Here is a 26,420-nt window from a genome sequence, read left to right on the forward strand (position 1 = left end):
AAGCTGCATCCATTACAGGACAGAGATAGATGGGATTTGCACACTATCCAGTTTCCAACCCATCATCCCACTACAAAACCCCTTCTCATCATTTAACCCTGTAACTTGCCATTTTGGTGCTTTGCCAGCAAGTTCACCCTGAGAAACAGATAAGACAGCTAGAAATAGAACCAACCAAACCATGAACCCAATAGCTACATGCACTGCAGTTCCCTTTCTCAGCCATCCTTTATCCCAACTTATTTGATTACTGCATTTGCTACTCACCAACTTTATAGTGCACACAGCCTTCCAAGTCGCCCACCGTTGTCCAGCCCTGTTTCTTTTCTACCTCAGGATCATTGTGAAGGATTTTATTTCTTAACCACGACAAATAGTAAACTCGCAACTTGTTCTTCTTACCTGACCACAAAATGAAAAAAAAAAAATTATCTCCATAGGAAGATACTTGCAAAAAGCCCTACCCAGGCAAACAGAAAGCTCTGCAAAACAAATCAAAACAGCAATGAAGGAGAAAATGCTACAACCACAGAAATCTCCCTCAGTTTTTCATCCACAACAGCTTCACTCCAGACTCCACGCACACATGCACTTTCCCGTTCATCAATTATAGATACACATGGTAGTACCACACACACATAAATGACAAATGCAAGGGAACAACTCTTCAGCTATATGGTTCTTAGGACCAAGACAACTTCCACTAGAACTCGTAACTCCCACAACAAAAGCACCAGAGAGTCATGCACTGAGATTAAAAAAAAAAAAAAAAAAAAAAAAAAATATATATATATATATATATATATAATTGAGTCAGAATGGCTCTTTTAGACACAAAACTGTAAGAGAGCAGCAGGATGGAATGTGAGACCTGAAACTTCATCTGCTTGCTAAAAGCTGATGACTGCTTTGTCAGCAGCCCTTCCCTTCAGCTGCCAAGGGTGTAATACTTACCAGGCTGCACACAGAAACTGTGAGAGGTGTTTCTTCTCCACAGGTGAAAGAAGCTAAAGAAGCTACCTGCCCATTCTGCCCTATCATCAACTGACAACTTCATCAAAACACAGCTCAGACTTTTTAACTCTCAGTACAAGAAGGTCTCTTAGAATGCAAAGCAAAGTTCATGATAACATTTACCACTGATTCTTTAACAATTAATGCCCCAGAAAGCATTTGTTGAGCTAGTGAGAAGATGGCCCTAAATGCATATACTCAAAGCTTGCATCCTCCTTTCTCCAGCTGCTTGGGACCATTACAGTTCCACAGATTAAGCTGCACCTGAGGGAGATCATCCCTGCTTTGACTAGTAGCCATTTAACAAGGCTCCATGAGGTCTCTTTGAAAGCAAAGGAAACACGAGATGCCCGCAGGGACCCTACTTGTCAGCAGAGTAGCTCCATGCTCGTGCTGCACCAGCCACAATGAGGAGCCAGTGTCTTTCCAGTGTTTCTCAGCCATTGGAGGTGGGAGGGAGACAGGTGACTTGTACTGCAGTCACATCGGGGCTGGCCAAGTGACACCATACTGGTCTGTGCTGTCAAAAGCCACTACCTATCAAGATGACACACCTGGCAGCCTGCCAGCCAGATCCAGATAGCTACAGAGCTCAGCTAAACGTCTTTAATTTGTCATTTAAATTTTCACACGATACCTACTGACAGATTAGTTCACAGGTAGCTGCTCAGGAGATATTGGCTGCAGCAGGACAAGAGGCCTGAGCACTGAGACCAGCCTGCTATGTATAGCCAGCTCCACACTGGGGGGCTGGAGCTTGCACAGACCCTCTACCCTGATAGTAAGGGATCCCCTAACAGAGCTAGGATTGTCAGGAAAAGCATCTGCAGAGGGCTGGGGCAGCAATGTGGGGAAGCTCAACTTGCAAACAGGCTCTCTATGGACTCCAGCACCACAATCCTCTGCATTAAAAAGACACACAGTCTAAAAGATCTTTTTATGATTACTTGGGAAAGGACAGGAGGAAAAGAGGAGGCAGTTTCAAAGTAAAAAATCTGTTCACTAAGCTTCAAGTGGAATTCGAGAGGTAATTGCAAATGCTGGATCTGCTACTCAATTTTAAAAGCCCTTCTGTTCTGATGCCATGCAATGAAATGTGAAGTAACACTGCACTATCTTTTGTTTATCTCCATTACAAATGGGACTATCTATTTAGCAGTAAATGAGTACCCTGATTTACTTCCTGGCTTAATATTTAGTAAGCCATGTTTCCTATAGCTTTCTCAAGATCTGGAGGACTAGTGCAGTAAACAGTATTTCCATAAGTTCCACATGTAACCAAGAAAAGGTCCTTCCACGAGAACACTGCAAATCATAGCCAGAAGGGCTCTTTTAAAAACACTGAAAAATAGGAAACATAGTTCATATCACTTGTCCAGATCAAGCCATTGCAGTTCTGGGCAAGAAAGAGCTCAGAGGGCTCAGGGTCTCTACAATGTACCAAATGCTTTCAAAACCGTGCTGAGTCCCTACCCAGAAGGAGACAAATTCTGCCTCAGCTATTTCCATGGTTGTAGGTTCCCCAGTAGCTTAGTCAAACTTTAAGACTCAGAACAAACAGTACACATGGGAATTTCCCAGCATGCGGCTACTTTTTTCCTTTTGATTCACATGATATGCACCACGGTATTTCTCTCCAACCAGAAATATTTTTCAAAACAACTGAGAAATATCTCAAGTGTGTTCCCATTGTGTTCTGGTGTCTAGACCACAAGGAAAAGTCACAAGACAGGAAATTCCTCTGCCTTTCTGCAGCCTGACATGAAAAGAGCAGAACCGGTTAGTTACATAAACACAGCTATGCATTTATTTCAGCAAGTTATGCTGCTCTTAATATTTGGAGTGGGGGAGATTAGATCCTTCTCCTTGTAAAGCTCTACCAGACAGTTTAAACAGTTCTCAAAATTCTGGTATTTTTTATTTTTTGCAGGGATCTAATCCTTATGATCCTGAAATAAGAAAGAAAACTCTACTCCAGCCATCAAATGAACTAATCAGACAGCGAATTGTATAAGAACCCCCAGCTTGGATTCTCCCACAGACATAGTTTCAAACGCAAAATCATTTTTCCTATATTGAGTTTTTTGTTTTTATTGTCCCTGTGGTTTTTAATTATTAAGCAGACAGATTCCAACCAGTTCTTCCACTCTGTCATCTCTTCTTACCTTCCTGGTGCCACCATCAGCCAGTTGGGCTGGCAAAACCCTCAGGGAGCCACAACTGGAGCGTGTTCTGCATGCACGTTGCCACTATCTCCTCCAGCATTTTTATGACTCTACACTGTATCACCTGAGCAGATGAAACTATGTTTTTTGCCTCTCAACAGCATGAACTGAAGCACCAATCAACTACACTTGCTTTACCCGCGAGGCTTTCTTGTACCATTTCTAGCAGGCTCGGTATCTCAGTATCAAAAGCTTTGTTGTCAGAAAGTTCTGTATTTCAAATATAAATAGGGCCAAGAACTGATTTCATGTTTTCAGACTCAAGAGTGTGTCTATTAAAAGTAAGTTTAGATAACAATCCTCTCAAAATCTGAACGCACTGCAACTTCACACACTGCAGTGACACCTTTCAAACCCCACCACCATCAGCACATCACTTCCCAAAAAACTCAGAGGAACCTACATCTGAGTGCACCACACTGAGCTGAACAATGCTTCCAGTGAAGCTGTAGCAGTGCTGGGACAAAGCTCAGAGACAGCTCCATCACTAATCTGCCAAAACACACCATTTGCAGAAACATATCCTCACTCCAGCATTCCAATTTTGCCTGGAGAGGTGAAGCAACGCATCAAAAATAAAAAAATACTTAGGGAAGTCCAGCATGACGGTAAAAAACTGAGATGAGCAGCACAGAAAACAAAAGTAGGATATAAGGGGAAGCTTGGGCACAAGAGCATTATGGTTTCACTGAATATGCTCTCCCAGCCCTGCCTTTCACTGAGCAAGGATGCCTCTTCTGCCTCATACTCCAGTAACCTCCCATAAAACACAGAAGATGGCACAGACACAAAGGCATAAAACAACCAAAGATCAGCTGATTTCTTAAGGGTTAATGTAGCGTGTCTCCACAGAGGAAGCAATAGTTTTGAAGGAAACAAAGCAAACGGATGTGTCAGGGTACTCCAATTGTGACTGACGCAAAAATAAATAAATTTAAAACAATTATACACAAGACTGAATCACAAGACACTTGTGATTTGTGTAGGATATGTTTCAAACCAACAGATTTTACACAAGTTGGATTATACAATATTTTTGTTTACAAGGTCTGCTATAGAATAAACTCCCATCAAATAGTGCCTTTCAAACAGCTTATATTTTAACATACAGCATTAGACATCAAAAGGGCGCACAGCAGGTTGTGTATTTTTAAACGCTGCTTGATTCATCTTTTTCTTTTTATAGATTTCACAGCATAGCTGTATCTGAGCGTGTAGCAAGTGGCAAGCCAATAAAATTCAGTTGTTCCAGACAGAAACAAATCCCGTGTTGATGACAGCTGCATGGGCATAGTTCTTTGGATCTGTGGTAACACAACATTGCTAATGCACTAAATTCCACTAAATTGTCTAATTTGTGTCCTTTTGAACAAGTGTTGGGAGAGCCAGAGACTCCTCCAGCAGACTTAAGAAAGGTTCCAGAGCCTAGAAAATATTTAGGTGGGTCTGAACAACAACGAATCCTGTGAGAAACCTCATGTAACATCCTCTCCCTGTCACACACACACAGAGCATAGCAAAGGCTGATTTCCCAAACAAACCAAAACAAAAGGTAAATGGCTGAACAACACCTGTGAAGAAAGACTAACAATGCACCACATCAAATTGTCCAACAGCAGGTTGAACTTATGCCATAACTTTCCGGAGCCAAAGAGTCTGGAACCTCAAGCTTCATAAAACACATTTTTCATCAGCACACACTAAACAAACACAAGCATCACCACCACCCTTCACCTCCCATTGCTTTGCCATTCCCAAGCTGCACCCAGTGAGAGACCACACACCAATCTGCTTTCTCACTCTTGTTATTTCCACACCATGTACACACTGTTTTACTGTTTATCTCACACTTTTACCGTACATCACTCTTACTTCCCTATTCTGCAAGAGTTTTCCCCATTCTACAGATTTTAACACACAAGAAAAACATCCTTAAAACTAAGGAGCACACTGTGTTTTAGTTAGAAAGAGGCCAGGTTGAAAGCAACCATGACAGAGGGAAGGAATGCTATTTTCCCAAACTTCACAAAACATTAACTTCCAGCCCTCAAATACTGAACAAGGAAACACAGTCAGACGTTTCCCACAAACTCATGCAGCATTTTTAAAGGTCACCCCACAGAAGGAAGGACAGGGAGCAAGTAGGCATGGGTGTTGTGTGGAAAACTATTCATTTGCAGAAATAAACTGTAGACTCAGAGATGAAATGATGGAAAACCCACTGACTTCAGTCAGGACTTCCCCCTCAATACACAGGCTGCCAAGAAAATCCTTCTTCCATACCATGGCACATGGAGAAAAAATATAATGTTCAACAATTAACTTTACCAGAAATTGTCACCAAGACGTTCAGCCCTTCAAGTACATCCATTTGCTGGAATCGTCTTCGATTGATGAGTGGATAAACCTTCCCCTGCCCACTTCTGTCTAGCAGCATCAGACCGCTTTCAGTGCCCACCAACAAGTTCACTCCTAGAAAAAACAAAACCAAAGATCCAAGTTAGTAAGCACTTTTCCTCACTTTTCCTCACATATTCTGAGGAACTGATGATTGATAGAGCAACTGTCTTGTTTCAAGCAGGTCTAACCACTGCTGATTGGGTCTCCATTGCCTGCAGCCTAAAGATCTCCTGATGTAGAGGCTCTCTACACTACCTGTCCACAGTGACTACTGATACCAAACAGCATTCAAGAGAGTAAGAGACTGGTAGACCACAGAGTGCTTTCCAGAGCACTAGTTCCCCAAAAAAAAGGCATGCTAATGTTGGAAGGAGGGTTGAGGCACAAAGTGGTATGCAAGCCTATGTATTCCAAAGATGTGTTAGCTGTTGTTAGGGTGGTGGTAGTATGATGCTCTTGACAAGGACATGGCACTAAAAACAGTTCCCACTGGGAGAAACAGGTTGTGTTGCAGCCCTTCCACAAAAGGGTAGGTACTGGGTTTGTTCCCAGCTTCACAACAATCTTTTCCATCTGAATGTTAAAACTAGAAGAAATACAGTAATCTTGTGTTTCCAAAGGCTTCTCCTAAAGATCAAGCAAATATAGATGAGAAAAGTCAGTAGGCCAGTTTCTTTACACACAGTTCCAAAGGTCCACTGGAACACTCCAAGAGTCCATTAAACCTTACTATTTAGAATCAATTACATTTTTTTACATAATACATTTTTAATAATATGGGACTAAGTTTTAAATATCTATTAATATACTATCACTCTTAAATTTCATAACTATTTATTTGCAATAGTGCTTAAGTCTAGAAGCTCACAAATTTTGCGAGACAGTTCAAGTACAATACAGGAAATGGAAATCAAACCGAATGTATGACTCACTTTATTAGACTTCCATGTTGCAATGCCAATATAAAACTTGCCATGCTTTGTCACAATAAAATAATGAAGTAAGAAAAGCAAAACTCACACAAGATTATCATAGTTATACTGCTTAATGGTCTTAATCCCTAGTAGGACAATTAACCCCCACATACAACTATACTGGTGCCAATGGGCCATCTGGGCTGATCCCATAATGAACCTTTTCTGACAGAGCAGGTGGGCCCAGGGCTCAGGTGTGTGTGTGTGTCTCAGTGCAGTCTGCACCTACAGCAGTGACGTGCCTTCTCACAGCACTGAAAAAGGGCATTATTGTTCACCTAAACACCCCCGTGGATACCAGGCATGGGAGAGGCTTGCAAAAAGGAGGGCACATTAAGCCTGACCTAGGGGGCACAAGGTATCTCTGAAAGGGGAGAGGGTGTTAGGGGGAAGCAGTTATGATGGGGAGGGGGCTGAACTTCTGGTGCTGGAGCACTCTTAAAAACCTCTGGGTGGATGAGAAAAACAGATGTTGTCCATAGTGAGTTCAGAAATCATCATGCAGCTCTCCATTTCTCTCTACCCTTTTCAGTAAGAAAACTTCAGAGGTCCCAGCAGTCCCAAGGCATCTTTGCCTAGATTTGCTGTTCAGCTGCTTCTCCTGGGAGGCCTGTCAACCTCCAGGCCCTCCTTCAGCTACTGAAACTTCCTTCATCCCTGTGCTGCCCACCTCTCACCTCTGCATCTCCCACATGGTTTGCACCCACTGGATCCCATCTCACAGCCCCCATGGGCAACGGCCATTTCACCCAAGAGCATTTCACACAGACAGGGAGACATCCTGAGATTGGGAAGTGGCAGAAGGAAGCAGAGAGCGAGCCACGCACAAGTCAGGGCTTAGCACAGGCTGAAGCAGCACCAAACCAGCCAAGGAAGCGCCCAGCAGCTGGTTTCCTTCCTGCAGCCCCAGTACCCACTGACTAAAGCTGTAAGCTTCAACATGCATTTCTGCACCTTTTCCAGTATGGGTACAATTCAAAGCAAGCCATATGCAAACTGCTCCTTCAGGGTCCCTTCCCCTCTTTGTACATCAGGACTCCCTTGCTCCTGCCTCCACCCTCACCTCTCCTGCCGCTGCCTTTCTGGTGTTGTTCCTGTTCTCAGTTGTTCCTGCCTTGAGTTCTCATGCACACCTGTGCCAAACCCCTTCCCTCAGCTACGTGCACTTTAGATGAAACTAATGAGGTACTATGCTGGTGGCAAGCAGGGCTTGTATTTTACAGTGTAGACACCCTCCTCACTCACAGACAGCAGAGCTCTTCTACTGCCACCCTACAATTAAGCAGTTCTGGTTTTTTCAAACAAATGGAAACGCTTCCTGAAAAAGTACAGGCTGGCTGTGGAGGCTGGGTGTAAGAATCTGACTAACTGCATCCATGTAATTAACATTGACTTTCACCACTCAGAGCTAGAAGAAACAGCATCAGAGACCTAATGCAATTAGCAGCTTGCCAGATACTACTGGCATTACCACTGCTAAAGGCAAAGCAAAGCAAAGAAAGTTGCCTTTTTTTGAATAGAAAGCATCACCATGAAATGGTTTAATTTTCTTAAGGGTGAAGGAAGTGAAACATTATCAAGAAGTAAGCATGTGTACCAACTTGTATCACCATCAGTTTGGCCCTAAATGTTCAATGAAGGGCTGTGTTACAGCTGTAAAAAAAACACCTCTAGGATTTTATACCTATTCTTTAAACCAACCTAGCAGACAGATATATAGATCAAAGAAATATAAAACCATTAACACGAATTGCTACTGGCAAAACAAGGCAGATCAGAGAAATTATGAGTCATCTTTACTGACACCATATGATTTCTCTCTGCCTTTGGCCTCTCACAGCCTGAAAGTTTACATTTGCACAAGTCTTAACTTTATCGGGAATTCAAGCAGAAATGGTGCTGAGGCAAAAATTCTTACCAGTAAATTCTGGAAATAAAGAAAACAGCAGATAGGAAGACAAGGTGTTGGGAGAGCTATTTCACTGACACAGCTTTGCAGGAAAGAAGACTGGACAAAAGTGTTATTCTGAGAAACAGGAAATGCTGGACATTACTCCAAAAGAGAACTAAAGCCTTGGAAGAGCTATAAAAAAGTAAAAAAGAGAGGGGACTGTGTTACCTTTACAATAATCGTATACCTTAGGGCAATGGCCACTTCTCTTCTTCCTAAGTTTTTTAAATGACCTGCATGTGCATTTATAATCTGCCAAGTTTATGGATACTAGATAAGTATATATGTAATGTACAAAAGCAGCAGCTATTAACATTTAGATAATGAAAAAATTAATTCACAGATTCTGGCCAGGAAAAAAACAACAGAGAAAAGCCTTCACTAGGGGTTGCAGCAGAGATTCTACACTGTAGCAGGCAACAGGCACTGCTCAAAGCCTGATGAAGTGTGGGATCCTGACTGTCTGACACCAACACAAATCATCCCTAGTGACAAGAAGACCAGACAGACTTGGTCAGCTGACATCTCATACCCAGCTTCTCTCTGCAGTAATCACTCTTAACAAAGCTAGTCTCAGAATGGGAAATGCTCCTCTATCCTTTTCTTTTCCATCTGTCTTCCTACATAAACTGATGACTGAGGTGACAAGTCATCTTATGTAACACACCTTAATCAAGCCCTGCAACAATACATTAGCAAAAGCGTCAAGAAGATGATCATTTTTCAAAAGAATACTCTGTGTGCACCAGCTGTACACTGCAAGGACTACTACAAGCTCCCAAAAGCTGCAAGAGATGTACTAGCAGGGTTTAGAAAGGGCTGAAAAGGACATCCCGATGAACTGCATGAAGCCTCTCCCAGACAACCTATGACAGGAAAAGAGGACACAGCCTCAAGCTATGCCAAGGCAAGCTCAGGCTGGATACCAGGAAGAACTTCTTCAATGAAAGTATGGTAAAGCATTGGAAAAGGCTGTCCACAGAGGTGACAGGAGCCATCATCTCTGCAAGAGTTCAAGAAATGACTGAATGCGGTACATAGTGCCATGGTCTAGCTGATCCAGTGGTGTTAAGTCAAAGGCTGGCCTTGATGATCCCAGAGGTCTTTTCCAACCTTAATGATTCTGTGATTCTCAGTTTAAACTGTGCCATCAGAAGCATGTATGCACCAGTGGGAAATTATAACCAAGCAGAAGCAATATACTGTAAAAAACACAATAATAATCAGGTCTTGCAACAAAAAAGATGTAAACAAGCACTGAATAAATGCAGAGAAACAGCTACAGTTTTGGAGACACATTATCAAAGGCTGAAAGCTCCTACTGGCACATCTACATTTCAGGAATGGCAAGGGAAGAACACGTTTGCATTACCCCATAAGGCCGCACACAGTATCTCGGAATTGAATCTCTTCTTGTATTTGCGAATCTCTGGTGTGTCACTCTGTGGCCGCGTATTTGTGGGATTCACGTTGACAACTGATCCTTTCCGTGTAGGGTCTTGCCTTATTGCCTCTGATCTCATTGCTTCACTAGAAAATCCTACTGAAAGAGAAAAAAAGTAAAGTGCATGTAATACCCTTCAAGTGCTAGATTCTGGATATACATTTTTTACATCATACAAGCCAAATCAGTAACTGAGAACACTGAGAGAGTCCTAATTTTTGTAAGAAATGCAAATGGAAAAAGAAAACAAATTATGCAATCCATTGCAAAACAAATAAAAAGCATGATGGTAACATTCTTAAGTACTTTAAAGAGCCACTCAAGTCACTGAATCCTTTTTCAATTGTCATCTTCAGCTACTTTACTTACCCACAGAAGTCACAGTTGTCCCACTAGATGGAGAAATCTGTAGTAATCTGGGGTCTATAAAAGGTGTAAAGGAGGAGGAAGATTTGTGTTTCTGGAGTGTGTTACTAGCGGACTGAGTCTGCAATGTAAATTTCAACTTTATTAATATTAATGACAATAAAAAGCATGGATAACAAACACCAACATTTTAAAGTCACTATGGAATTATGCTACAGAGCCTCCCCAAGCTTTTATACTTCCTTTATAGATACACAACGTACTGCAGGCACCACACCTGAGCTAGATACATATGCACACCGCACATGTTACAGCAAAATGTAATTAGCTGAATTGTCATCCCTGAACCTCAGCTGCTAGTGAAGCTTTTTAGTACAGACCACTACAATCAGGCACAAAGCAAGGGAATGTCTCTCTTTTGGAAATCTGCTTAAATGTATGCATACTATTTTGTCTGCAAGCTGTCCACTACCTACAACTTTTGAATTTATGAAGCATCTCCTGAATTGAGGTAGTTAATTAAATTCTGGTGTTTGATCTCTTGGCTTGTGCAACAAAATCAGAACCACCTGGGATCAAGCATTCACTTCTATGATGGACTACGTTTCAATGTTCGCTACTGTTCATTCTCCCTATTTTGTTTAACCTGAGCCTCTTGCCAGAAAGCTGCAGCAGATTCTTCCACCTTTATTTGACAAAGCAACATATTAAACCTGTATTGAACAAAGGGGCTCATTAGTGTGGAAGGTGTAGCAAACAGTGACATGACACTATGAATATGTAGTGGATAAAATCACTGGTGCTTGTTGAATTATGAGGTCTAAACATGAAAAAACATAAAGAAAGAAAGAAGACAAGTGAAACAATGAACTGTTAAAAGTGGAAATGGAACAACTTAAAAACCCTTGCCAGTTTAGTATTATAGTGACAACATATCATACTGAAGCAGAATGGGACAAGTGGAAAAAAAAAGTGTATATATATAAAAAGTGTGCATGTGGTATGTTATACTAAACAGTACTGAGTTTTTGATCAGTTTTATGCAAACGTAGTTACAAGATACTTCTTTAGCATCAACTAATCTTCAACCTCTGATCTTCCTAAGCCTCTATAGAAAAAAAAACAGCAATGGGTCTTTGGAGTTTATCGCTGCCCTGAACAGCCCAACACCAAAAGGCTCCTTTGTCACCAGGCACTGCCATAGCCCCCACTTCCCAAGCTAACTGAAGCTAACTGAGTTAACTGAACCCTGCTTACATATTGCTTAGATCAAAGTAATGAGCGAGCGTATCTCTGGATCAATCAACTGATCTCTATAACCTACAAGAGTGCGCTTTTAGAAAGATCAAAGAGCAATGAAGCATAGCTGAAAATTATGTATAAAGCTAAATTAATTTCCAGGAGGAAATTCTCCCTCCCACCCACCTGCTACATGGTTAAGAAGCATTTTTGATTATGTGGCAAACATGTGCATTGCCATAAACCTACCCAGCTCACTGCAACCTCTCCTCATCACAACACTTGCACACCTCCATGGCAGGACTCTACCCTGAGAAGCAGCAGGTTCTTTTCACCAAGTTTTGCTCGCCCTATACCATCCCCTGCTACAGAGGCTCTCCTTGTAAACCAGGATGGCCACCCAGCCAGGAGTGGAGACACCAGACAAGGCTCCTCGCTCACTGCTGGGGTTGATAAGGGACGAACGGCCCTTTGTTCATTTGCACGTGTGCACCTCCTCTGCTGCGAGGGGTTAACACATGTGAAGGACCAGGCTTTCCCACCTGCACTCGGTAAAGAAAGGCACCGTCCTGGGATCAGCCCAGGGCAGCAAGAGGGAGCTTCCCCCACGGTAAAGCCTTCTCCACCTGGACACAATCAGCGCTGCTGGAGAACAGTCATCTTTACACAGCTGCTTCTCAGAGTACATACATACTTGGAAAGAACCCCAAATATTTTCCCCCATTCACTATTCCAAAATAACAATACCTCAGGCTTTTACAACCCTCCCAGGCAACACCTGACTTGTTCACCCAGCCCACGTGGCAAGCTTTAGTGAGCAAAATCCCTCCACAGCCACTTCCTCTCCCAAAGGGTGAGTTTCCACAAGCGGCTCCTCATATGTATGGAGACACTAGTCCAGCCTTTACTGACAAAGCAAAAATTAACTGCTAATTCTGAAGAGGCACATTGCTTGCAATTAGCCTGCTCCCGGAATAAAACAGAATTAAAAAGAGTATTGGCTTGAAAATGCAGTAGTCAAGTTTAGTTTAAAATGAACGCCATGCAATTAATGACTCACTAAAAGGAAGCAAAAATAGTAAACTGGCAAGTTTGGCATGGGACTGCTCTAGAGTTAAGGGCTTCTTACACAGAACTGAAATGTGTTATTTGGGAGGTTGGAACAAAGGTGACAGAAAAAAAAAGCAGGGGAGATTGGCTGGAGTTCCTTTGCAAACTAGCTACTAGGCAATGCTGCTATAACCCTATGAAAGCAGCCAGCTGTGGTGTAAGACATACCTCATTAGTAGTTAGCTTGTCCTGGGGTGTCTGTGGGGACATGGTGGGTGTCGGCTGGCTGGAGGATGGGGAGGAGGAGGTGGAGGAAGTGGAGGAGGAATGGCTTTGCTGTAAGAGATCTGGCAAGAGGTGAATGCGACCGGCAAAGCCATTGCTCTCATGATGGCTGGCACGCTTTTTGTCAACTGTACTCTGTAGAAAAAACAGGCACACTTGTCTTGCTCAAGTGCTGCTTAAAAGCCTATATCCCTAACAACCTCTCTCCTTCTCTCCCTCACTTCCTACCTTTTCACTTTTTTTTTTAATAAGCTGATAATCCTGCTTTGATGCCTGCATGGAAAGGGAAAGTGGGCAGAGCTACTAGAATTCATGAAATTCCCACCAGCAGGAAGAAGCTTGGTTCATGTGGTTGACTTGCACAGCCAGTTCCAGCAATTAAAAGAACGACAACTGTGCTGCTAAGTACAACACCACAACAGGGACAAGCACATTTTTGGGGGTGGGGTGAGGATTTTTTTTCCCTATTGTTTTGTTTAAAACTAACTTAGACCCTATACAGATAGCAGTTTGGATTTTCTGGAGAATCCCTTCAGCTAACTATTTAAAACAACAACCATGAAATCTTAATTTTCACACAAGAGGACTCAATTAAGAAATTGTCATTCAGTTGTGAAACTCAGAAATGTGATTACTGAGGAAACTCCTATAAGCTAGCACGCTCATTAACACACAAGCTCATTTAAAACCAGGGAACCATTATGTTTCAGAGGCACAAGAATGCAATATTTTCAGAATCAAAGGCAACAACACAGCACTCTACTCTGTCCACAATCTATGCCTCACCATCTATTTTGCTTCTCCCCCACACCAACTGTTGTGTGAATTTGCATGTACACATGTGTGTATGTTATCTGGGTGGTCTGTATGCCCTAAACTACAGGTTCAAAACAATTTTAAAAGACCTTGAGTGCTCCCACCCCAGCTCCCTCCCAGCCTCACTCCTGAGACACATATTTGGTTCTGTGGTAAAACTAAACTAAGTTTTTGCTCCAGGTACTTGCTCCACACACCTGCAGCTTTTCTACCCTTCTCTCCCACAGACTTTGAGATATTCTGCATGGTGCTGCCATGAGTGTCACTGGAAAGCATGCAAAACAGAAGCAAGGGGTGAAGGGCTACTCTCCTCTTTGCATGCATCTAACACCTTGCTCATCTGAAATTCTCTACAGCTGCGTCTTGATAATACGAACAACAAATATAATGTAGAAACAGCATGGGTGAATGAGCGAGTGGGTTAATGAGCACAGAAAGGGTGCAGCACTGCACAGGGAAGGAAAAGCAATACCTGTCGAACAATTAAGGTGCCCTCCTTAGAAGGAGTCAAGGCAGGTTCACTCTCCACATCATCATGGACAATCATGGTTTTTACTGACTCTGTTTCACCATTGCTCAAGTTCAGCGTTGACCTATTTGTCAGACAAGAAATAACTGGAGTGAGATAACAGCACTAGTACCCTGGCTGTCACTGCCCTGCATCATGGCATACTCAGAATTAACTTGCATTGTGGCCAGAGTGGAATATTTACATAAGCTGCCTAGAAAAGCCTCTCTATCAAAAAAAAAAAAAAAAGTCAAGATATTGTTAAACAGTTTCTTGTTTTGTAACGAATCAAGGGAGAAGAGGGAAAGGACATTGAGAAGATTATCCTCCGTTTTTGAATATATGAACATATGAGGCTGCTATGTCTTGCTCATTGATTGTAGTAAGCTGAAAGAACTAACATACAAGCCAAGATGCTAACATCCTTTTCCTTCAGTCGCCTGTAAGGCAAAACAGATGCAAAACACTGTTATAGGGACTAACACTGCTCGGACATCATCTGGTCCAGAAGTAGATTCATCTGCTCCTTCTTGTTCCATATCATCATCTTCCTCGTCTGTTGTCCCTGACTCCTCACTTGAGGATGAGTAATCCGTTACTTTATGTGGAGGTCGCACATCCTCTACTGCTCGCAACTCCTTCGCCAATGCAGTTAAATCCTGTTGGGAGAGGGAAGAAAAGAATGTTAAAACTGATGTTGCAAGTAAGAGAGAAGAAGAGTTTGCAAGACAAACCCACAGGATTAGTGCCTGAATTTGTTCACTTGTTCACTTCCGTGTTTCCATTGCCCCAGCAGTACTGTTTCCTTTTGCTTACTCATTCCTAACAGTTACCAAAACTCACTTTCTCGTAAACTCAAGCACTGGAAGAGAGTCAAACTAAGGGGGTCTTGTCATATCATAGAAAAATGTGCATAGTCAGAAACCCTATCAGGGCTTCTATCCATATCCATATCGGTTCCATACTCAGAAACAATCCATACTCAAGATACCTATCCCTATCCAGAAACAATCCATACTCAGATCCCTATCCATACTCAGAACAATCTTGATTCATGAATAACTGCAGTATCATAAGAGAATGGCTACTGAAGAAAGTTTCAAGGAAAAATAGAAATACTGTGAAAGCCCATTGAGTTCCCCAAGATACAATGGGACATAGAGCTGTAATCAATTGTAATAGCGGCCAGATGTAGAAAATGTCAGAAATCCTTCACAGAAAGTAGGAAAAATGTAAGGTCTTACCACTTCTCCCTGCACCATTCAGCCCAGCATTGCCACATTCAGGACAAACGCACGATCATTGGTCCAGCCCCAGGAAGGAAGCACAAGATTGAAAGAGAGAAAGGCATGGATTAGGAAGGAAGAAGACCGGAGAGCAGAAATCAATCCCAGAAGCAGTGCAAAATCTAATGTTTGCAGTACTGATGTGCACAGGCAATTGCACAGCCCAGAACATGCTGCTAGATCCACAGTTACAAACTCAACTCCAGCTGGTGTTCACCCCTGATGGCACTGAATGAAGCTCTCAATGTACTTTCTGTGAATCTACCTGAAAGAGAAGGAGGACAGGGGAGGTGGATGCAACTCACAGCAGGCTTGACGGGTCTGAAGACTTCCTTTTTCTCTTCAGGCTTTTTAGGTGCACTTTCATGGCGCTGTGATGGCGAACCCTCTGATTTGGATGATGCTGCATGTGCCAAGACCCCAAAAGGAACACAGAACAAAGCAGATTAGCAGGGAGCTAAAATATGTTTTCTTACTACACTCTGGAGTGAGGAAGAGATGTGAGATGAGTATTAGGGGTGTCTGACCACAAGACGTAAGTTTCACTGGTTCACTGTGGTTCATTGTCCCTGTAGGACTATACAAAAAACACCATAAGCTGTGATTTGTATAGGTGCAACTGACCTACATCTGAAGCCGAAGTAAACAGTCACAACAATTGTAAATCAAAGACCCAAGTGTGGCCACAAGCTGGAAAACCTCCATCATCATCCAATGTAGCCCAGCTGAGACCTATCCATGGCAGTCTGCACCCTGTCAACAACCCACCAAGGTGACAGGCAACAAGTATCAAAATGTGCCCTTGCACACATGAGGAAGGGAGGGAGCTGTGAGGACATGGAGACTGGGCTGCTTGCACACAGGAAAGTGCAGCAGTGCCTCGATGTGAATTCAAGAACAATGAAACAAACAGTTTGGCAACGATTTCTGTGCCTGTTGCTTTTCCCAAGCAAGGACATATGGCCAAGAGGGTAGAGGAAGCCAACCCATTTATGATACTGCATGCTCAAAGGCTGTTCCCTGTGATGGTTATCATCTTTAATTGCTGAGTGCTTCACAGCTTAATAAAATTAGAAACACAGTGTTACAAAGGGTAGGAGATGGACTTACATCTCATCCTGAATCGCTCTCCAGACCCGCTCTGAGAGCCAGGGTGGGAGCCAGGTTGTGAACCAGAGTTGCTTGAGCCAGAAGAACTGCCACTGCCTGGCCTTGGTACAAGCTTCTCCACCCTTTCCCACAGCAGACGAGGCTCTATATTGCTGTATCAAGGGAGGAAAGAAATTCTTTGTCACACACACTTCAGTCCCAGATTCCCAGCTCTAAACTGAAACATCACTCTCAGTGTTTTGCTAATAACTCAACTGAAAGAACACTTTAATGCTGAGATCAGGGCATCAGTAATGCTTCACAAGGGAGGGGCTCCCTTTGAAATAACTATTACCATATTTGTGATGGTCAAAAAAAAGTTTAGGTGGCTATAAGCTACTCCTTTTATTTGGAATTATCTACCTGCCATTCTTATGTATATAACCTGAAGTGGACAATTCTCTCAGCCTGCATGCAGCAGGTTTAAAATTGGGTCAGAATTATCTAGGCATTAAACACAAGCCAAAAAGAATACCAGAACACCCTCACCCCTATCCAGTGAGCTAATTCCATGGTGGCCTGCCCATGTTGCTCTGTTGAGTTTAGGAGTCAGCTCTCTCCTCCCCCTTCCTGACCTTGGGTGCTCTGTGTCACAGCCCATGGAGGTTTTTTCCTCCCTTTTAAAATCTGGTTCTGGCTAAGAGGCCAGAAAGTTTCTGAGGTCTCTTCACTTTAGATGTTACAAGCCCTTCTGCTGCCAGTAATCCCCACAGTACACCCAAGCTGACCTGTTGCACTAAAAGGCAAGACATTCATAAATGGCCACATTTGTTCCAAAATTTGAAGCATATTTGAAATTACTGCAAAAATTACAGGGCAGGCAACTCGGATGAGAAGAGGAAGGAAGAAATTTTGTCAGCATCTGTTGACACATGTGCCACATCAAGAGAAATTAATCATTACTGAAAAGGGATCCAACACCATCTTCCTTTCACCTCCTACAGGCATGGCCAAAAGCTGTTTGGAAATGGCTGGCTTCCCATATACCTTTTCCTTCCAATTCAAGAAAAGCAAGGACACGTAGGCTTACAAACCTCGTGGAATTTCTTTGACCTGCTTGGTTATTTTGCTGCCCACTGCCCTGCAGTGGGGAATCACGGCGGGACAGGACTGGTGATCGGGACGTCGTTCTCACAGGTACCTTGGGAGAAAAAACGTTGTGTTAAACTCATGAAGAGGATGGAGAGGACAGGAAGATAAAGCTTCTCCCGCCACAGAATATACTCTTAGGATTTTAACAACGTGTTCTAAGTACAAGCTAGCATCAATGACCAAAAGCAATAAACAAACACCCACAAAGCCAAAAGCCTTAGCTGTGATGCTGTTCAGAATTTGAATAGAACTCAGTGTTTAGTCTTAACATTAAATAGCATTTAATGGTTATCACATGAACACGTACACGCCCTGCTACCCTCCCAACTGCTGAGACATTTGAAAAGAATATGGCATTTTGACTGAAGCAGGGGAGGCACAAAGCAATTTGCTGAAACAGCATGAGAATTAGGAGAATAAGCTCAGGGGAACCAAACAAATGCCTAGGAATGGATCAGCAGAAGGCAAAGACTGGGGGGGGAGCAAGAATATACTCAGAAGAAGCAAATCCCAGTGGATGGGAGGGGGGATGGAAGGGGGAGAGGAGAAGGAAATATATTGAATGTTTCCTTTTTGTTCAGATCCATCTCAATTTTAAATAAGTGTATGAGTCATAGTTTGGGTTGCAAACCAATGAAGAGGAATATTAACTCTGAGCAATAACCTCAGGGATATTTTGAATTCTTTCCTGAATATGGTAATTATTTGTTAACTTTGCATAATAAATTGTTTCTCTGAAATAGATGTATTCTATAAATAATTGCCAATTTTATATGAAGCTTCAATATTGTACTTCAGGTTGATTATTATTAACACATTGGCTGAATACCTACATTATGATCTGCCTTCCAAAATACTGTAACCAATGCTGGCACAAGGGCACGGTCTTCCCAGTGCCCAGGGCATCACATCCTTAAGAAAACTGTAATTAATAATAAAAAAATAGCACACATCTGTCTTTCTACTCCTTACCCTTGGAGGCACCTCGTCACTGTCTGATCTAGCCCAAGCCTTTTGGGTGGGGTCGGGTACCTCCGACTTAGAGTCAGAACTCTGATTAAGCACTTCACTGCGTGAAGGTGGATATGGGTCCTGGGAACGAAGATGGTGATGAGCAAATTTGGGAGAAGGGTCACTGAAGGAATGGGATCGCGAGACAGGGGAAACATTGTTCTTGAGAGATGCCAGATGGGACCACTGTACCTTACAAGAAAACAAAACATAAAACATTCAATGCGCTCAGTATAACCGGCTTTCCAATTAACACAGAATAAAGGCAGGTGGGGCAGGCAGAGACAAATTGGTTATGGCATTAGGTAAGCGTGGGGTGGAATCGATGCACTTAAAAGCAAGGCAAGCGCCCAAAGAACGTAACAGACTGAAAATACAGCACATATGCATTTTTTGTGTGATGCGCTCTCCACACACACGTACACCGGTGCCCAGAGGGAAAGGGGATCCAGTATCTGCACCATGAGCCTGAGTTCAAAGGCCACTCAAGACAGAAGTCACCTTCTGTTCTCTGGTCTTCAATGGGCTTTGGTCAGGTCTCATGGCGAGCTGGGAAATTTGAAGTGGACATCCAATTGGAGCAAGGTACAAAATTAAAGAATGCTGTAAATTGGGTAAACCAACAGACATTTACATTTCCTAACAAATTCAGGGACTGGATACAGCTTGAAACTTTTGGAGAAAGACCATAACACAAAGCCTTTATTCCTTTACAGTTATTGCAATATATATAAAAACCATAATATATATTGTATATAGTATACATATGTACAATGCATATTATACTCACACCATATATGTACTGTATAGTGTACATATATACATATTTATACACAAAGTACACAAACACACGCACACATATTCAATTACACATACTAAGAAGGCATAACAGTGACTAAAGAGTTAAAAAACTCCATTAGGATTTCCAGTGAAATCCATATTCCCTTCAGTCTACTTCCTCTTTGTGCATAAGCCTGTGTTTCAGAGTTAATTTCTGAAACTAAGGAGGAGGAGGAAAAGTCATAACTGAGGAACACGCTGTTTTCACACCTAATGATTAAGTAAAACTTTGCTTTCAATCCCAGTTTCAGTAGGCTGGCTGTATTTGTTTTTATGTTATTATTATTTCCTCAATTTTAATACACACAGCTGTTGAAGAGCCTGATTATCCTTAATATGAGTGAAAGACACAGACTTTAAAAGTAACTGGCACAGAGTATGAAGATACAAGTCCAATATTTTGAAATAGTCATAGAGGTTTGAATAAAGGCCAGGAAATAATGAGCAAGGGATGAAGTTCTGTCCTGATTTCTCCCACTCTTCCGTCTGTTCAAATTCTCCTGTTCTCCAAAAGAGTGGCAATACCTAGTCACAATCAGGGATGGTTTTAGCTTGCACTGTCATCAACAGACTTTATGAAAATTCTGCATGGAAACAGAGGAACTAAATATAGAACTCTACCATTTAATTTAGCATACCTAAACTGCTCATAATTTGTGGGCTATGTCTAACTTTTAGACAAAGGTTACTTTTTCAATTCATACCATAAATCCTATGAGATCAGGTATCAAGATCTGGAGGTTCTTGGTTAGAAAACAACAGAACAATGGCAACCATGCAGCTCAGTGGTTTCAACCTCTTTTTGATTTTTCAGGGGTGTTACAGAGCTTTATTTAGCAACTGCAGGCCTACTGACAACAAACTTACTTTTCTTAGACATGTTTTGCAAACTCCTTTGAAACAGTGCTCACACTGTTAAAACCCACTTGTTTAGTTAGCTTTTTTCTGCAAGAATTTTAAAAACCAAGCAAGTGCAGTTCTTTCCTGAGCATCCTTTTTAGTAGTAAAAACCTTGCACAGAGCCAGTTCTGAATTGTAAAATGCTCTGCAACTGCCCACCAGCATTTAACCCACTGTGTCACTGCTGAAGAGATAATAATGGGATACAACAGTTCTAGTCTAGCTCTAACATGAAAAAAAACCAAACTAAAAAAAACACACCAAACCCCCAAATCTATCAATTTATCAATAAAATAAGCAAAAAATAGGCAAAGAGTAAATCTACAGAATAAGCTGTTTTGTGTAATAGTACTACCCTTTACAAAAGGCTTTTTAAGTGCAAAGATCTGCAAATTTGAAGGAAACATGTTAGGACATCTGCATTCCCTCCAGGCTCACCAAGATTTTCCTGGGCACTTACCTGGGGCTCCATTGGCCTCTGCAGGGCAGGCTGAGCAGGTTCTGAGTTTCCATTGGAAAAGGACTCTGATCTTGAAGGCACTGGTGGCTCCAACACTTTGCCCATCTGTTTAGACTGTGCTTCAGGGGAGCCCTGATTAGTTTTTCTAAATCTCTCCTCCACCTAAGCCAAAATAAATGGAGGTTAAGTCTTGAGTCAGTAAAACCAATTACAGTAGAAATACAAAGGGGAGTACCAACTTTTCTTTACCACAAAGAAAGCAAATACATTTGGGGTTTGGCAGAATTTTTTCCCTACCACTTTTGCCAGCACTGTAAGTTCACTGAGTGAACTACACCAAAGTTCCAAGTATGCCAATAATCCATACTAGGAAGAGAGGAGATACAGGAGGTAGCAAGATGTGAGATAATATGATGAAAGAACATTATGAGCCTTCTTTCTGCCTAGATTAATTATCCATCAGTACTTTCCCCACAGATAATGAAAAGGATATACCTAAACAGAAACAACTTTACAATATGTAAATATTTCCCACTGCTATCCCTTACTTTAGCTGCCTACCTTATGCAAACAATGGTTTTGGATTATCTGCTCTCCTGTGTTTCACTCTTCAGCAACAGAAGAAGAGACAGGAGCATGTTTCTCTACCAGGTAATACCAGAGTCTGTTCAGCTTTAGGCATAAAAGTGTAGAACTTACCACCTTTCTTATCAAATACTCTCAGCATAAATTCAAAGGCTGCAGAGGACAGTCCCATCAGTTTGTTTCCTGTTCTCAGAAAGGTGTAGAATTGATCTTATGTTAAGCTCAAGAGCTTCCTGAGGGCTAGGCTAAATCAGAATGTGCTCAGTCTTCAGAAGACCATCAAGCAAGGTCACCGTGGAGAAACGTCAAAGCCTCTTTCAAGGCCACAACACTGACAACAAAGTGAGAGGTATGAAGGACAAGAGATGGAGGGAGGCTACAAGCAGAAAGCCTGTACAGGAAACAGCCTTTCATTTCCTAAGAAAGTCTGTTGCTAGAACCAAGGCAGCATGTGCCAGGTAAGCTGCCTCTGAGGAATGCTAAACTCCCAGTATTTTATCAAAGCACCAAAGATCAAACTGGAAGCTTGGGATGATTTAATTTGCTTTAACCCTTGTGCCCACAGCACAAAATCAGTATTGGGATGATTTCCTAATGCTCCTTAGGAGTGATGGTCTGGAGAGACTGGCTTCCAGAAGACAAGCAAGTTTCCAGACTCCTCGCCTCAGGTGGGCTTGTCTACAAATACAACCTGCCTCTGCATTCCAAAATTTGAGGATAGTACCAGGTTGCCTATAGGGACAAGCAGACAAGCTTCTGTTAAGGTCTACACAAAACACACCATGTCTTGGGAAGAGGACAGCAATAATGGAGGCAACCATCTTCACCATGCAATCATTTTCACCACTGTGCTCAATTTCATAGAGGCATTCCTTAAAATCTAAAAAACAGGCCAGACTCCTTGTTATGAATAGAATAAGGAAAAGCCTCAAGGAAAAGCCTTCTGTCTGAAGCAACAGGTTTTCACATCTCTAGCTGTAGATGATAGGAAGTTTTGTCTACAAAGCACATAAACTGCACGAGGGACATGTCCTCAAAACCAGACAAGAAGTGGCAAGGAGATAAAAGTGCATTCCTGGACAGAAACAGGTCCTATTCCAGTCATCTGACTGTCTGGACCTGAAAGTGATATTAAGTTCTAAGCTCCCTGCTGTTTCCCAAAGCCAATCTTAGAATTCCTTTTCCTTACATCCTCATCGCTACTGCAATGAGGAAAGAAACTAATCACCATTAAACTTTGCCAGTCAGGAAGGTTAGTCCACTTCACCTTACCATCCCAATGGTCAGCAGCTCTGTAAGTGGCCACTTTTTCTGGAGAGCAGTATGGCTGAAAGTATGAGGCACAGAACACTCATTCCAATTCACTGTTTTACGTAAAGAATGATGTCAGACTTAATGCCTGCTGTTAGGATTACATGGTGGCATTCCCACTGCCAGGTATCAAGACCTTGTGGCTATTAATTCTATCACACTTTTTAAAAAGACAATTATACAATGATCTCTGGGAAGATCTGACTACTAATCAATTTTTCTGTCTTTACTCTTTTGGGCTAGAGCAATCACAAAAGAAAGACTACAAGAGGAAGAACAACTGAGTCAGTGGTTCTAAAGGATGGAACACTTGAATCATCTTCTTTTTTTTTCAGCTCTGAAAGGAAAATGAAGCAGATACAGCTCTGTGTCCCTCCAAATCCCAGCCAGCATTCAGGCTGGACAGAAGTGTTAGACTGGCACTGTCCTTTCACTGAGCTGGGCCAAGAGCATGCAACAAGGACAAGAGGGCTGGTTCCATGTCTGCACCATCACATACCAGACACGTCTGAACTTCTTCCAGATAAGTAAGAAAGTATCAGATACTTCAACCATCAAGAAGAATGGATGAGATAGCACAAATGTGGTTTATTAAGAACTTGGACAACAGCATCTAGAATAAAATGAGTTTGCGTCCACCAAGCCCAAACAATAGTACTTCAAAGACTAAGAGGCACTGCTGGACGAAGCTGAACCGACAGCTATTTTATCATGTTTAGTAGGCCTAAATATATTTTCTGTTCTTGTTCCAAAATGTATTTACCTAGTTCCCACATGCAGCTGATGAATGCCATTAAGAGCTTTGACTAACATTGCCCAGTCTGGTGGTTTGTGGGCAGTATGGTGCTCAAGGGAAACCAAGAATAAGATCACTGAAAGAAAGCCAAATATACATCAAAGAGGAGTTCACTTGCTTACCAATGTTACTCATGGACCAGTGAAGACTCACTGAAAGGCACAGCACTTCAGATCAACTTGTAAGTGCCTGAAGTCCAAGAAGGCAACACCATAGAGTTTCAAAAGAGCAGGACGTGATCTCAGCAGAGAATACTTAACATTTCAAAAATGAAACTAATGAAATTCAGGTTTGTGTTCATAAGAAGGAAATTTTGAAAAGTGTATGTTAAAACACCAAATGTGTACACATGTGCTGAGTGTTAACATCCATCATAGGTTTCTGCTTTCCAACTGCCTCTCAATTTCAAATCACCAGTACTTGCCAGAGACACAGAGCACTGCACCAACGCTTCCTAAGAAAACACATCTGATGAAGCACAGACACAACTTGCTGACATGATACTTCCAAAACCAGGTCCCGTTAGTCTGCAGCCTTCCAGACCTTCTTTCCAACTTTTACACCTCAAAAAGTCTAAACTAGTGATTGCAGCAGAAGTACTCAGAAGTTGCCCTAGGGCTTGAAAACTAGTAACCAACAGTTTAAAATATCCTGCCCCTTATGAGTGGTGCTTTGGCCTCCAACTATACTGTAGCAGAATTGCAATCATGCTGATGCCAGCAGGCAGAGAAGCAGTCAGCAGACTCCTGTTCACTAGCAGGACTTACCTCACGTGCTCTTTCAGCAGGCTCATAGTGGGATTTTGGCTCAGGGGTATGATAGCTTTGTTTATTTCTTTCTTGCTGCTGCTGCTGTTGCTGCTGCTGCTGTTGCTGCTGCTGCCGCCTGTGATCGTGCTGCAGCGACAGGAGGTAGGCTTGCTCCTGCTGCAACTGGCGCTGGAGTCGCTCTGCCTGTCGGTGCTCCTCCATCTCTCGCCATCTGTATTCCTTTGAGAGAACGGGTGAGGAATTCAAGACATGACACTGACTGTATGGTGGACGTGTCCCTACCAATCCCATTAAAAATGCACTTTTCTGGTTGCTGTTTTGTTTGTTTGTTTGTTTGTTTCATTGTTAATGTGTAACCAAGAGCTAAGTTAGACCCATATGACTTGTATCTTATGTTGGGAAAGTCATGAGTGTACTGCTAAGCTTGACATGATTGGAGAGTTATGACAAAACTGATTTTTATTAAAGGGAAAAAAAGAGTTGTTTATACTAAATCCAGTGTTAAGTTCATAAAACAATGATTTAGACCAACACTAGGCCATTGTATCCTGGGGTGGATTTACATATCATGTGTGCTTTTGATCTGCAACACAAGCACTCTAGTTCTTCACTGAATGCCAAGGTCTGTTCAGAAACTCGACCACCACACCAGAACTGTTCCACTTTAACATAAAGCCTCCTCTTATTGCCCAGAAAGCAGTGTGACCATACAGCACTTCTCATATGTGCCTGTCAGCCCACAACACTAGCATAAATGGCCTTTTAATCAAGCTCCTTTGTTGTCATACTGTCAGTGCAGCTGTGCCCGACTGAGGGAAGCCTAGGACTGGCTGGATAAATGGATCCTATAGCTACTGAACAAAACAGATACAGTGCTTTACCAGTAACATGGCCTGCTCCTGGAGCAGCTGCTGCTGTAGAATTTCCAAGTGCCGCTGCTCCTCTTCTAGCTGTCGCCTGATATACTCCTGTCACATAGAAATTACCCAGCAATAAATTTATTCAAAAGGAATGCATCAGAACCCCCTGGGTGGAACACCACACGCTACTTCCCCAGTTCAGCTTTAATGAGGAACGCACTTCAGGATGGATTAGTGCCTGCAGAACAATTTAGGAAGCCCTGTCTCCTGAGCATTAGATTTTGGCCCCTTCTGTTCTGAAATTTGCACTCCTGCAAATGTTGCCGGCACAGGCCAGTGCTCATTTATGTATTTTGGAAGTGGTTTCAAGAAGCAGCAAAATGCACTTGAAGGTTTTGATAAGTTAAAACACAGCAAGTCTGACTCAACACAGCCAATACAAAGTCACATGCAAGTTGTATTAAACATTAGTGTGTTGCACTGGTGCGATGAACTGTTAGCAACAGCTAGAGCCAGGCATAGTGTAGGCAGAGCTGGAGCAAGCTCCCCCAAACGGGCTCTGCCAAGTGCAGTTAGGACCTGCCCTGCTGAGTCTCCTCTGCCACCCTCACCAAAGCCTCTCCTGAGCAAACACTGCCAGCCTTGCTGAATTATGCGATGGTTATGACACAAACAAACATCCACCAGGAAACAGAAATTAGACCAAACTCGCTTGTTCTTGCCATCTAGCCACCTCTTCACCTGCAGCCTCAACAGGTCAAGACATTTACCCTCGCTTCACCTATCCCCTAGAAGAACTCAAACTCTGAAGCACCAAACCCAAGCTGGTAACATCCTATCATGCAATTAATGGAAGTATGTAACATGTGCATGCGCACACACACAAGCACACGCACACATTTACAGTGTATGCATAAAGAAATTAATGGATCAGTGATACAGTGATGGGAGTTATAGAAAGTCTTGTGACAGACTGATGAGGTACACCATACTTTTGTTACGCACATTGGCTGAGCCACAGTTTGAGTTAACAAAAATTCTAGGAGGGAACATGTATTTTCTTCTAAAAAAAAGAATAAAAATTCAAA

At 42.4% G+C, this 26,420-nt stretch overlaps 1 protein-coding gene across 10 annotated transcripts in view; it reads right to left on the reverse strand.

Moving 5' to 3' along the window:
- The window catches only part of MAP4K4 (mitogen-activated protein kinase kinase kinase kinase 4), a 165,613-nt gene that overhangs the window by 10,079 nt on the left and 129,114 nt on the right, over nt 1-26,420 (reverse strand). For 2 of the 10 annotated variants that reach the window (XM_053933279.1, XM_053933317.1), the window contains 14 exons: nt 25,354-25,440; nt 24,470-24,691; nt 21,011-21,172; nt 18,772-19,002; nt 17,742-17,848; nt 16,669-16,820; nt 15,864-15,961; nt 14,756-14,931; nt 14,237-14,357; nt 12,892-13,083; nt 10,378-10,495; nt 9,937-10,107; nt 5,568-5,711; nt 268-402 (listed from right to left, as the gene is read on the reverse strand). In XM_053933279.1, the coding sequence (XP_053789254.1) occupies nt 268-402; nt 5,568-5,711; nt 9,937-10,107; nt 10,378-10,495; nt 12,892-13,083; nt 14,237-14,357; nt 14,756-14,931; nt 15,864-15,961; nt 16,669-16,820; nt 17,742-17,848; nt 18,772-19,002; nt 21,011-21,172; nt 24,470-24,691; nt 25,354-25,440 (2,116 nt within the window). The remainder of the gene's footprint in view (nt 1-267; nt 403-5,567; nt 5,712-9,936; nt 10,108-10,377; nt 10,496-12,891; nt 13,084-14,236; nt 14,358-14,755; nt 14,932-15,863; nt 15,962-16,668; nt 16,821-17,741; nt 17,849-18,771; nt 19,003-21,010; nt 21,173-24,469; nt 24,692-25,353; nt 25,441-26,420) is intronic. The other 8 variants (XM_053933296.1, XM_053933289.1, XM_053933310.1 and 5 more) reach the window with 8 other exon arrangements.

The sequence above is a fragment of the Vidua chalybeata genome, chromosome 2 (genome assembly GCF_026979565.1).
Source record: "Vidua chalybeata isolate OUT-0048 chromosome 2, bVidCha1 merged haplotype, whole genome shotgun sequence".
Taxonomy (NCBI): Eukaryota; Metazoa; Chordata; class Aves; order Passeriformes; family Viduidae; genus Vidua; species Vidua chalybeata.